This window comes from Sorex araneus, chromosome 5 (assembly GCF_027595985.1).
Source record: "Sorex araneus isolate mSorAra2 chromosome 5, mSorAra2.pri, whole genome shotgun sequence".
NCBI lineage: Eukaryota > Metazoa > Chordata > Mammalia > Eulipotyphla > Soricidae > Sorex > Sorex araneus.
This window is the reverse complement of record NC_073306.1, coordinates 198717875-198731798: the sequence shown is the minus strand read 5'-3', so window position 1 is coordinate 198731798 and position 13924 is coordinate 198717875. Positions and strand designations below refer to the sequence as shown.

The window sequence follows — 13924 nt, the reverse complement described above, 5'->3', positions numbered from 1 at the left end:
GCTCAGTGGCCGCCGCCTTGGCCTCGGGCTTGCTGGGAACCCCGCGGCTTCTCAGCCCCGGGGCCCGGGCACCTGCCGAGTCGTAGGAAGTGCCCTCCCGGCCCAGCTCACTGCTTTCCAGGCCCTGGTCTAACAGGTGTGGGTGCCTGGCCGCGGACACATCCTGACCTGCGCTGCAGTTCTCTCTGGACACTGAGCCGACGGCTGGGGACAGAGTGAGGTCGTTGCCTTGACAACGGCAGCATGCGGCCGGCGGTGCAGGCGAGTCTGAGCTCGCGGAGGGCGGAGGCTCTGCTGCCTCCCCTCGGACCCGTGACTGTGTGCGCAGAAGAAATCCATCGCCAAGGCGCCGGATTTGCCAGTCGCTAGTCAGCATCTTTTACACCTGCAAGGGAGATGCATTTCACCTCTAGTTTGTTTCCGAGTTGAAAACCTTTGGGACTTTGCACAGAAAAGCCTTTTTTTTTTTTTTAAGAAATTGTAAGTATAATAGTTTTTAAAGCTTTTATTATCTCGTGCTTCTAGCAAAACTAGATTTCAATCTGTGTTTAACACAATAGAAATGGGCATGATTTTTTTGGTTGAAATTGTTGGCATTGTCATTTAAATTATGATTGCAACTGTTGTCATCTTGGCTTACATGGTTCGTGTGCAGAAATACTACGTTGCCGATTGGCCCGTTAAGCTGGTAGTAGCCTTATATTTAGGAGTGAAAAGGCAGGAGAAGTTCCAGTTTATGAGTTACTGTCTAAAGCATTGCGGGTTATATATTATATATATGCATATATATGTATACATATATGTGTACATATATATATATATACAAAGGTGTGATAATTGTAAGGTATTTGTGGACAGTACCACTTGAGCAAGTGGGCACGTTTGATGTGTGGCGACCAAATGTGCTGTTGGCAGTGAGAATAAATTTCACTGAATAAATAAATAAAGACGGCTTGCAATGTTATCTTGTGACATGTTTATAAAATCTTAGGCATGCTTGTAAGTTCTATTTTATTCATTTTGCAATTTGATATATAAGTACATCGATGGCAAACTGTGAAGGATCCAGTTTATATAGATTCCAACTCCTTTTTGTCCTTGCATGATAAATTTAAAGTCTAATACTTGGGCTGGAGCTCTAGCACAGCGGGTAGGGTGTTTACCTTGCACGCGGCCAACCCGGGTTTGATTCTCAGCATCCCATATGGTCCCCTGAGTACCTCCAGGAGTAATTCCTGAGTTCAGAGCCAAGCATAGCCCTGTGCTTCTACCCCAAATGAAAAAAAGAAAAGAGATAAAGTCTAATACTTAATAAAACAGGTGTCTTCTGGGACAGAGCAATTGTACAGTCAGTAGTTGCTTTGCAAGTACTTGCGTTGCAAGTGGCTGACCTGGGTTTGGTCCCGGGGACCCAACACTCGACATGGCTCCAGGAGGCCAACAGAAATGATCCTGCAGTGCAGAGCCAGAAATAAACCCGATCACCTTCCGGATGTGGCCCAGAAACAACAACAACAAAGTTGGTGCAAAATAGATTAATATGCCAAATGTTTGGAAATCAGTGTTAAAGGCACCGCTGTAAAACCTGCTTCTAATAGAATCTACTATCAAAACAGTACTAAAATAATGAAGTAATTAGAGTTGGTATTAATTAGAATTTATTTTCAGGCCTCCCCCACCCCCAAGATCAATCTTTTAGTTTCCATGTATTTCTATACAAAGTATTATTTACATCTACTAGAGAAAAGAGAGCTGGAGCTATAGCACAACGGGTAGGGTGTTTGCCTTGCATACAGCCGACCCAGGTTCGATTCCTCTGTCCCTCTCGGAGAGCCCGGCAAGCTACTGAGAGTATCCCGCCTGCATGGCAGAGCCTAGCAAGCTACCCATGGAGTATTTTTCAGTATGTCAAAAACATTAACAAGACTCACAATGGAGACGTTACTGGTGCCCACTTGAGCAAATCGATGAGCAATGGGATAACAGTGACAGTGACAGAGAAAAGAAACTCAAACTATTAAGTGTAAAGGGCTAAAAATACATACATTGGATTGCATGGTTTGCTAGAATAGGAATGCATTTGTTTTGTTTTTTGTTATCAAAAGAGAAACTTTTATTTCATTTCATTTTTGGTTTGGGGGCCACATCTGGTGGTTTTCAGGGCTTACTCCTGGCAAGGCTCAGGGGCATGGGGTGCCAGGGATTGAACCTGGGGTTAACCACATGCAAGGCACTGTACCCACCATACTATCTCTCTGGCACAGGAAATCACATTTTTAGAAAAATCATAATTCACTATCTTGGCAAATTGGTTTTATTTATTTATTTATTTATTTATTGGGTCACAATGCACAGGGGTTACTACTGACTCATGCTCTCAGGAACTACTGGCGGTGCTCGGGGGACCATATGGGATGCTGGGATTCGAACCCGGGTTGGCTGCGCACAAGGCAAATGCCCTACCTGCTGTGCTATTGCTCCAGCCCCAGGCAAGTTGGTTTTAGATTGATGTATGCTCATGATACGATGTATGATAGGTAAGAATTTGTTCTTTGTGATTTATATAAGTGAGTAATTTTACATTGTCAAATTAAAATGATCAGCAATGAATCATTTGAATATATAGTTACCAAAGGATTTTTTCTCCTCAAATTTCCAGAACCATATTGGGAGTAGGAGTTATTTTTTTAATCTTTGCTTCTAAAATTTAATTTCAAGATCAGATTTTAAGCTTGGAATGTAGATTATGGAAGAACACTTGTCTAGCTTGTGTGAAGACTGGGTTCCAGCCCCAGCACTGCAGAAAGGGAAGAAGGAAGGAAGGGAAGGAGGGAAGGAGGAAGGAGGAAGGAGGAAGAAAGAAAGAAGAAAAAAATCAATGTTTAAAAATAACTTTAGGGGGCTGGAGCGATAGCACAACAGGTAGGGCGTTTGCCTTGCACGAGGCCGACCCGGGTTGGATTCCCAGCATCCAATATGGTATGGTCCCCTGAGCACCGCCAGGGGTAATTCTTGAGTACAGAGCCAGGAGCAAACCCTGTGCATTGCCGGGTGTCACCCAAAAAGCAAACAACAACAACAAAACTTTAAAGTTTTGTTTGTTAGCTTTTATATTTCGTGACACTCTATCCATGAGTAAAATTATACCTTTATTTTGAAGAAACAAGTTTTTTTTTCCTGTTCCAAAATAAGTAGTAGAAATAATTTTTGGCCCTTCCTTAGTCATTAGTAAGGTAAGAAAGAATTTATTGGAATTACCTTTATCTAGGAAATGTCATACAATGAAATGTCTAGGATTTCAAAATGCAAAGTTCAAATGATCAAACTTAACAGATAAATCCCTCCCTCTCCTCATTCCCGTTGGTGGTGGTGGTGGCAGCGTAAAGAATGAGGGTCACCCAGGCTGAACCGGTGCTTGCACATTTCGCGGTGGTCCTCACTCAGGCGCTCAGCGAGATTCGCGCGCCGTTCGTTTTGATGTGTCCTCCCTTGCTCGCGGGGCGTGGCGTTCCTTATTTGACGCTTGCAAGTTCCGGTTTGGAATTCTTGCCAAGCTCCGGGTGGTATTCACATGTGTCCTCGGGGGGGAACCACGCGTGGTGGTGCTCGAGGGCTGGCTGCACCCTGCTCAGTGCCTGCTGCCCACTCCTAGCCATGTGCAGGGGATCAAGCCGGGGCCTCCGAGTGTGCAAAGCGTGAACTCCAGCATGAACTTGAGCAGTCTCCCCGGCCTCACTTCTCGAAAGATCATTTCCAGTAGCAGTGCCCACGGGAGGTCATGCCCTCTTGTTCTCGTGCACATCTGGCTGTGGTGCAGCCAGAAATTGTGGCACCAAAAATCACAGGTAGCAGAGCTGCCGGGCTCGAACAATAGTTTCAGGGTTCGTGCTCAGTGCGCATGACAGCACCAAGGATTTGAACTCATGACTATAAATTTGCAAGGCAAGTGCTCTATATTACGGAACTATTCCTCCAGTCCCAAATGTTCAAACTAATCATGAGGAGTCATTAAAGGATGTATTTGCTTGTACTAATATTTTTAAAAATTGCTTATATACTGGGGTGACATTGCTGTTATTTGGGGGGTTAGTTTTTTGGGGGGATCATTTGTTTGGGGCCACACCTGGCTGTACTCAAGGTTTCCTCCTAGTTCTGGGCTCAGGAATCACTCCTGGCGGGGCTCAGGGAACTATATGGGATGCCTGGAATCAAATCCTGGTGGGCCAGGTGCAAGGCAAGTGCCCCCCCTGCTGTACTGTTGCTCCAGTTCCGATTTTTAAAGTTCAATATAGGAATTTAATTGCTGGAGTGAGAACGTGAAGTTTTTCAAAGGTTCTTGCTAAGTTGTAAATGATCATATTATGAACAATTTCCCAATTGAAGTGCATAAAGATTTTCAGCTTTGTTCTCTTAAGCCTATTGTAAAAAAATAAAATTGATCTTGACTAAAATCAAATTCAGTTGTGTCATTTTCACCTTTAAGTGAAAAGGACTTTTGTTTTCTAAAGTGACATAGGTTTTATAATATGCTTCAATGATTGCTGTTTTCTGAATTAAAAACAATGAATTTCATTACTACGCCATTTAGAAGCTTAAAGTGAATTAATGCAATTCAGTTGGCCTTGTCTAATATGAGATGTGGGTAAATATTTTTTCAACAGTGTAGATGTTTTATAAGCAGGAAGAAATTGTGAGTCAGCACCTGCTAGCATGCAATACAGTGACTACAGGAAGACAAGTGGGGAAGAATATTTGTTGGAGTGTGGCAGAATTAACATTACATTTGTACTGAACATTATTAACTATGATTTGATTTTCACAGCGAGAAAAATCTTGGTCTTGAATCAAAATGGAAAAATATGAGAACTTAGGCCTGGTTGGAGAAGGGAGTTATGGAATGGTGATGAAGTGTAGGAATAAAGATAGTGGAAGAATTGTCGCCATCAAGAAGTTCTTAGAAAGTGATGATGACAAAATGGTGAAAAAAATCGCTATGCGAGAAATCAAATTACTAAAGGTGAGTAAATACACTGAGTTGAAAAAAGTTTTTTTTTCCCTGATGGAGATTTTTTTCCTGTGTATTTAGGGAAAACACTGGGAGTTGAGCCACTCTCTGCAGGGCTCAGGAACTCGGCCTGCCAGTGCATGGCAAAGATGAGGTACCGGGATCTGAACCACGCCAACCACGGGCAAGGCTTCTTACCGTCTGCGCTATCTCTCCAGCACAAAAAAGAAGTGCAGGAACCTTGTGTGTTTTTATAATAACATTTATTTATTTATTTATTTATTTTGCTTTTTGGGTCACGCCTGGCGATGCACAGGGTTTACTCCTGGCCTTGCACTCAGGAATTACCCCTGGTGGTGCTCAGGGGACCATATAGGATGCTGGCATTTGAACCCGGGGGGTCGGCCATGTGCAAGGCAAACACCCTACCCGCTGTGCTATTGCTCCAGCCCCTATAATAACATTTAAACAAACAAAATGATTATGTATGCAGATGCACTTGTATCAGGAACATAAACATGATTTGAGCAGTATTTGTCGCTGCCTCCTGTATCTATTGTGCTATGTTTGTCTAACATATCTTGGGGGTACCAATAACTACCTCTAGGTTTAATGCTTCGTAGGAGTGCCTGCAGTTCAACATGTCGTTTACTCATGGTGGTGGTCTTATTTTTAAGTGTTAGGGATCAGATCCTGGCCTCACACGATGCAAAACTTACACCCTTATCACTGAACTACACTGTGGTGCCTCATGGCTGTAATTTATTATAGTTAAGGTGCATAAAGCAAAATTAGTAAAGGGAAAAGACGCCTGGGGTGTATTCCAGGGGGCCTGACACAGGCTTGCTCTCATCCTCTGCTGATAGACTTGCTCAGGAGTTCTGTATTTCTTTCAGCAAGGAGCCTCTTGTTCTCTATCAAGAAATTCATTACACCTGTCCAAAGGGTTTTGTTGTGACAGTTGTTGTTGTTTTTATCATTTTTAAAATTTTTTTGCTTTTTGGGTCACACGTGGTGATGCACAGGGTTTACTCCTGGCTTTGCACTCAGGAATTACTCCTGGCGGTGCACAGGGGACCATCTGGGATGCTGGGAATCCAACCCGGGTAGCCGCGTGCAAGGCAAACGCCCTTCCCACTGTGCTGTCGCTCCAGCCCCCTGTTGTTGTTGTTTTTAAATTAGGGTTTCAGCATAGACAGTGTTGCTGGCATACTAAACTACTGGATGTGTTCTGAAAATAAAGGGAATCCTGAAATCCAGTTCCCAAGGCACCTGTCAAGGAATGCTTTACAACATGACCTTGTGAAGGATCTTCCCAGACTTGCTTTCTCGATCTCAACCTCAGGCCTTTGAGCGATCTCCCCATGTTAGTATTCAAATGCCACAAAACTTAGCTCAGACTTCATTTAAGCTTATAGCTACCATTTGTTTGTTGTTCCTTCTTTCTCGGCATTGCTGGGGATTAAGCCTGGGCTTCGTTCATGGCAAAGAACTGAGCTACATTCTTGTTTGGTTTTGTTTTGTTTTGGGTCACACTTACTCTTGGGGGCTACCCGTGGCTGTTGTCAGGGTTTACGCCTGGCTCTGTGCTTAGGAATCACTCCTGGCAGTACTCAGGGGGCTATATATGGTGCTACGATTGAACTGGGTTGGTTGCATACAAAGCAGCACCTTACTAGCTGTACTTGCTGTCCATTCCCCATATTTTGAAATACATGTAAGGCCTGTGTTTCAAAGAAGATGCGGTTGATTCTTTTGTTTTCTCCTGTTGATAGTCTGCATTTGATTGATATTCGGCCACATCCAGCAGAACTGAGGGACTGTATTCCTGGCTCAGTGCTCAGGAGTTGCTCCCAGTTAGGGACCATGTAGTATTGGGGATTGAACCCATGGCACCTTGCTTGCAAAGCATGTTCTCCAGTTCAGAGCTATGTTCTTGGTCCACTCTTTGCATTTTAATTGGAGTATTTAATTTATTTATATTTAATGTAGTTACTCAAACTTTGCATTGCCTTCTCCTCACTTATATTCTTTTCCTAGGTCTTTCATTCTGTTTTTTCTTTTTTTGTCTTTCATTCTTTTGTTTCTTCTCGATTCAATGTTTTCCTTCCTACCATTTTCCAATCCAGAATTCTACTTTAACTACATCTACATTTACTATTAAACTTAACCATATACATAAACATATATATATATATATGTGGGGTGGGGGTGGGGGTGTTGTTTTTAAATTAGGGTTACCTAATTCCTGGGGTAACCCCAAGTACTCCCAAGAGCCTCACAGAAGCACACACACGTGTGTGTATGTGTTTGCTTCTATATATGTGTGTGTGTTTACTTCTATATATCAGCATATATAGAAGTATATTGGGGCCACACCCGGCAGAACTCAGGGATTACTCCTGGTTCTGTGATCAGGGATCACTCCTGGAGGGGCTTAGAAAGGGTTGGGGGTCCATATGTTGGTTGCATGCAAGGTAAGTACCATACCCACTGTACTATCTTTCCAGTCTCAATTACTCTTTAATTCTAACATTTTATTAGTTTTTTTTCCTTATAGTCTTCAATTGATTGTAAAAACTATTCTGTTGTGGGTTTTTTTTAAATATTTAAATTGATTACTTTTCTAATGTCTATATTAATGAAATCTCTTGTGTAGTTGTTCCTGTTGCTTTAAAAAAAATTTTTTTAATCACATCCAATCATCGAGACATGACTGTGTTATTTATTTTTGCAGTATCAGGGATCAAACCTAGGGCCCTACATATATAAGGCATATGATCTACCACTGAACCACATACCTCGCTCTGTGTTAATTTTTTTAAATACTGTTTACATAGCTTGATTCTCTAGATAATGTTCTCTTCCCCCTGAGAGGAGTTATGTTTGCTTCTGTGAGGCTCTTGAGAACACTTGAGGTTACCCCAGGAAACTTGGTTGCACTAATATTCTGACATCATCTAATCCAATTTGCAGGATTAATATGATTTGAATTTGGATTGTAGTCCTCGAGAGAACCTATTTAGGAGTGGTTCTTCTTAACTTACAGTTTGTGGATTTTTAGGGCCAATTCAAGGTAAAATTTTCTGCCAAAGATGTTCCCTTTCTTCCTTCTTTGATGACCCCTAGTCATCAAACAGCTAGTAACTGTTTTCTGGGGCCTTGAAGGCTGTCAAATATGTCTCTGGGTCTCTTAATATCACCTCTGGGCATATAGTTCGGCTGTTTCTTACTGTCGACCAAGTAATTTATAAGAACTCACACTGAGATAAATTAAAAAATTGAGTAAAATATACATTAAGAAACCACCACTTGAAAGGAAGAGAAGTAAAACAGTGAAGAATATGAAGAGTAGGACCTTGAAGTGAGCCAGGCAATGTGAGAAAGAGAGTGGGGGGTAGAGGGGGGGCAAGGAGAGAGAGATAGTATCTATATATTTGTTAGGACTACAAATGATAAACGTTTTTACTTATTCTTTTTTTTCTTTTTGGGTCACACTTGGCAATGCATGAGGGGTTACTCCTGGCTCTTCACTCAGGAATCACCCCTGGCGGTGCTCAGAGGACCATATGGGATGCTGGGAATCGAACCCGGGTCGTCTGTGTGCAAGGCAAACGCCCTATTCGCTGTACTATTGCTCCAGCCCCATGTTTTTACTTATTCTTCACGTACTCCTTCTTTGGCATTCTTCCATGCTTTATGTAGCTCAGAGTTTCTAACGTGTAATTTTCTGTCTAAACAATTTCTTTTAACATTTTTTTCAAGGTAAAGGCTATGGGTAATAAATAATCATTATGATTTTCTAGGCCATGAATCAAAGATGTGGATTTTTATAGTCTTGCTTAATCCAAGCATAGTAAAAGAAATAAGAAAATATGGATTGCCCAAGATGCTTGCTGAACAATCCAGTAACTGAATAATGGAAGCATCAGAGATGGAAGCATCATTGGATGAAAGATCAGACTGAAAACAGAGAAAGTGCCCAACTACATTGGTGCACAAGAACAAACACTGTCTACAAAATCCAAGTACAAAACTGGTTACTTCCATAGCAATAACAACCCCTCCCCCAGTTATCTGATACCTTGAATACCTAACAGCCTTGAATTATTTTCAATAAATTATCCAAATTTTCAAACAAACAAAAAAAACTAAAGTTACTTTCTTTTGCTATCGATTTTGTCGTGTTCTCTGATGGGGTAATGGAGCATTATGATCTCTCAACTATAATTTAAAAAACAGAATATAGTTTTTAATAATTTATACTGCTTATGCATTTTATTTGTTTTTTCATGTTAAGATCTATTTTTAGATTGTGACTAGTCGCTAATAATTTAATCTTCTAAAAATCATTATTTTTTTTTATGTAACAGCAACTCAGACATGAAAATCTGGTGAATCTTTTGGAAGTGTGTAAGAAGAAAAAACGATGGTATCTGGTCTTTGAATTTGTTGACCATACAATGCTTGATGACTTGGAGCTCTTTCCAAATGGACTAGACTATCAGCTAGTTCAAAAGTATTTGTTTCAGATTATCAATGGAATTGGATTTTGTCATAGTCATAATGTAAGTGTTTAAATAATTATTTTTCCAATTGTTGATCTCAAATGCAAATCACTGAATCCACTGAGACACTTATTAAAAGTTGGGCTCAGTAAAATAATTGAAATAAACTAATTGCTTTGATATTATCAATTTTCATGTGTCCAAATACACATTTTATTACTCCTCAAAAAAATTTTTCTTCTTGCTATTTGGATCACACCTGGCGATGCACAGGGGTTACTTCTGGCTCATGCACTCAGGAATCACTCCTGGCGGTGCTCAGGGGACCATATGGGATGCTGGGAATCGAACCCGGGTCGACCACGTGCAAGGCAAATGCCCTACCCACTGTGCTATCACTCCAGTCTCTACTCCTCAAAATTTTTAAATTAATTTAGAAAATCTCAGGCCATAATGAAAAGTCGAGTTTACAATGAATATCCATAACCAGCCACCGGGTCTCCATACTTGTTAGAATTTTCCTATATTTGCCTTAGTACATAGTTTATTATCTCTTTTCTCATTTTATTTTATTTTCTCTTTTCCCATTTATTTATAAATTTATGTTGTTTATTTTTGCATTAAAAATAAGTTGCCAGGGCTGGAGTGGTAGCACAGCGGGTAGGGCGTTTGCCTTGCATGTGGCCAACCTGGGTTCGTTTCCCAGCATCCCATATGGTCCCCTGGGCACCTCCAGGGGTAATTCCTGAGTGCAGATCCAGGAGTGACCCCTATGCATTGCCAGGTGTGACCCCAAAAAAGCAAAAATTAATAAATAAGTTGCCAACATCAGTACACTTAATTATAAATACTTAAGTTCTGCATATAATTTATATGGTTTAATATTTAGGTTTTGAGTTGTATATTTCTGTTTGATTTGGGTGGGGGGGGCTATACCCAGCAGACCTCAGGGCTTATTCCTGGCTCTGTGCTCCGGTGTCACTCCTGGTGGGGTTCCAGGGACCAGATGGAGTGCTGGGGATTGAACTCAGTTGACTGCATGCAAAGCCAGCACCTTACCTGCTCTACTATTTCTCTGCCCAAATAATTGATTTACATCTGCTGTCTAAGCACATCACCTGAAATAGCTAAAATAGCCTGGAGAAACTGGAGAGAGAGCTCAGTGGGCTTACTACCTGCTCTGATGCAGGAGCCACGGCCTGACCCCAGCACGCTGACAAGAGAATAGCCCCTCAGTACTGCTGCATGTGGCTCCAAAGCCCAAACAAAATACAAACAAAAACATAGCATTCAAATCCTTTCATAAGCTGAGTATACATATTAAGAATCTCATTTAAGGGGCCCGAGTGGTAGCACAGCGGGTAGGACATTTGCCTTGCACACGGCCGACCTGGGTTCAATCCCCGGCATCCCATATGGTCCCCCAAGCACTGCCAGGGGTAATTCCTGCGTGCAGAGCCAGGAGAACCCCTGAGCAACGCTGGGTGTGACTCAAAAAGAAAAAAAAAAAGAATCTCATTTAAGGTTACTATTAATTCGTTTGACCCAACTAATACAGGGCATTATGAAGTGTTTGTAGATGCCTAAACAACGTTTTGCTGAAATCACCAGGTATAATCATTTATTTAGGCAGTGTCTAGTATTAGTGCATCATCTTGGAGCTTACCATTTTTCAGGAACTTTCCTGGTCACCTAAGTCTGCAATGACAGGTTTCAGTAAAAATCCTGCTCCTATCGCCTGCGTTTCAGTTCTGCTGTTTAAATCATAAACATAGAGTATTTGCGTCCAGAGACAGCAAGACAGTGATTTCATTCAGCTTCCTGTGGTGAAGGGAGGGGAGGACAGATCCAGAAAGACGGAACTGTGGGTGACTATACCAAAACCACTTTTTAGAAAAAAAATTTATTTATTTATTTATTATTTATTTATTTATTTTGCTTTTTGGGTCACACCTGGCGATGCTCAGAGGTTACTCCTGGCTTTGCACTCAGGAATTACTCCTGGCAGTGCTTGGGGGACCATTTGGGATGCTGGGAATCGAACCTGAGTCAGCCGCGTGCAAGGCAAACACCCTACCCGCTGTGCTATCACTCCAGCCCCTGAAACCACTTCTATGTGTTGCAGCCAAGGTGTTGGGTTGACCCTGTGTCCTCACCTGGAACGTCTCGAATGTAACAAGTTGTGGCCTTTACAAAATGCTCGGCAATGGAAAATTGTCATTTCCCGTGGCATCCCTCTGAAAAAGTTTTAAATGAACATACATGTTTACTTTTCAAAACGCAATTTACCTGTATTAGAAAATTAAACCTGATCATATATTTTGCCTAGCTCTAGAATTTTTTTCTTCATGTACTATTTCTTGTCTATCACAGTGGCCTGGGCTGGAGCGATAGCACAGCGGGTAGGGCGTTTGCCTTGCATATGGCCGACCCAGGTTTGATTCCTCTGTCCCTCCCAGAGAGCCCAGCAAGCTATTTCTCCATCCCTCTCGGAGAGCCCAGCAAGCTACCGAGAGTATCGAGAGTATCTCATCTGCACAGTGGAGTCTGGCAAGCTACCCATAGCATATTTGATATGCCAAAAACAGTAACAACAAGTTTCACAATGGAGACGTTACTGGTGTCCGCTCGAGCAAATCGATGAGCAACGGGACAGTTATGATAGTGATCACATTGCCCTTATTTCCCCATCTCATAATCTCTCCTTTAGAAATATTAGCCTCGACCTTGTGTAACGAGTAGCCTGGTGATCACTTCCACAAGGCCATTCAGTAACACAGCCAGAAGCTCATATGGCTAAAATTGAGCAACTAATTATTCCACCACAACCACTCTTTCCCAGGGCGAGAGAGATAGTGTGGGCATTGAAGTGTTTGCCTTGCATGTGGTTGACCCTGGTTCAGTCCCTGGCACCACTTGTGATTCTCCCAAGCACCACTTGGGGTGATCCCTGTTATGGAGCCATGAGTAAGCATTGAGCACCGAATGGGTGTGGCCCATTAAATAAACAGAATTCTTTTTAGACTTTTCCATTTTTGGTAATGGAAACACCATTTAAAAAAAATAGATTCTTAGGTTTAAATAAAAAATCTGTTATTACTTCCTAAATTCTGTTGATTTTTAATTTAAATTTTTCTAGTGTATTCCTCTGAATACCAACCTAGTTTAGATTCTTATCGCCCTATTGATGTCTCACAATGCATCAATATTGCACTCTTGGATTTAGCTTGTTTATGAATAATGTCATCTTTTCCCACTTTTTTTGGTCATGTCACTTTCATGAGTTTCCGGAGCCTTAACACAAGTTCAGGCTTCCCAAGCGGGTTCTCTTTTTCACAGTTTTTAATCTCAAGTCTAGGAAAAAGACATTCTCTCTGTCTCCCTGAGGATTCCTATCTTCTCTCTTGCTTCCTTGTTACTTTCCCTTAGATTGTCCTTCGATCTCTATATTTATGAATATAGGTCATAATACTTAAGACCTGGGCTAGAGCCCACCCCTTCATAAAGCATCCTTAATTACCTTGGCCTTCAATGATAGCTCTACTCTTGGTCTTGAGAACTTCCACTAATAGAGAATTGTTTTGGTAATTAATATATATTTACCCAATATATTAGAGTTGTTTTGTTTTTTGGGAGGAAGGCCACACCTGTAAGATAACATTGGGTTTGTCCTTTCAGCCCTACCGCAGAGAACTTAGTTTACCTCAAAGCAATGTCCTTTCTGTATGGACACAGGAATACAGTTAATGTTATGCTTTGTAACTTAGGAGCTGATTGACTCCAATAATATTTACTCTTGGGCATCTGCTTTCTCAACTCAGTTACCCTTAGTTCCTAGCACCCCAAAAGCATGGTCCCAACGAGGGACAGAATGGACCCAGGGCAAGCTGTGAGCTACCCTGGCATCGAAATGGGCCAGGCCAAAGCGCCACGATACTCAACTATAAGTTGAGAACATGGTCATAGACAAATGCTGCCATGATCCAAAAGTAACGACGAGACTAGGACCCTGCTGGGGTTGGGAAGACTAACCTGGCCTGAGGACTGTGGTCTGGAATATATAGTGAGATGTCCTCAGAGAGAACCGAACTTTAAGTTTGATATATCTCTTGCTGTGCTCATAAAGAATGACATTGCTAGAAATATTAGAAGTAGATTTACTACAACTATTTAGGTGGATTACTAGCTGAGGAAGAAGAAAGCAACACACCCTGGATGGAATCCCGCCCTTATGCGGATCTGGAGTAATCTCCTTAGATGAGATTTTGTTAATCTCCTGCAGGAGTGGTCTTACTCCTCTTTGTTGATTTGTTAATGTTCAACCCATCTTCATGTCACCACCCTATGTGATTGCTATATAAACTAAGACTGTAAGAGAAGTAAGGGAGAAGACACAGAAGCAGAGCACAAA

The 13924-nt window shown here is 41.7% G+C and overlaps 1 protein-coding gene across 1 annotated transcript in view; it reads left to right on the top strand.

The window, feature by feature from the left end:
* The first annotated feature begins 339 nt into the window (after positions 1 to 339).
* CDKL2 (cyclin dependent kinase like 2) overlaps positions 340 to 13924 on the top strand; it is a 51830-nt gene continuing 38245 nt past the window's right edge. The window contains exons 1-3 of the mRNA XM_055140492.1: positions 340 to 480; positions 4823 to 5017; positions 9379 to 9573. Coding sequence (XP_054996467.1) covers positions 4850 to 5017; positions 9379 to 9573 — 363 coding nt within the window. The 5' untranslated portion in view covers positions 340 to 480; positions 4823 to 4849. The remainder of the gene's footprint in view (positions 481 to 4822; positions 5018 to 9378; positions 9574 to 13924) is intronic.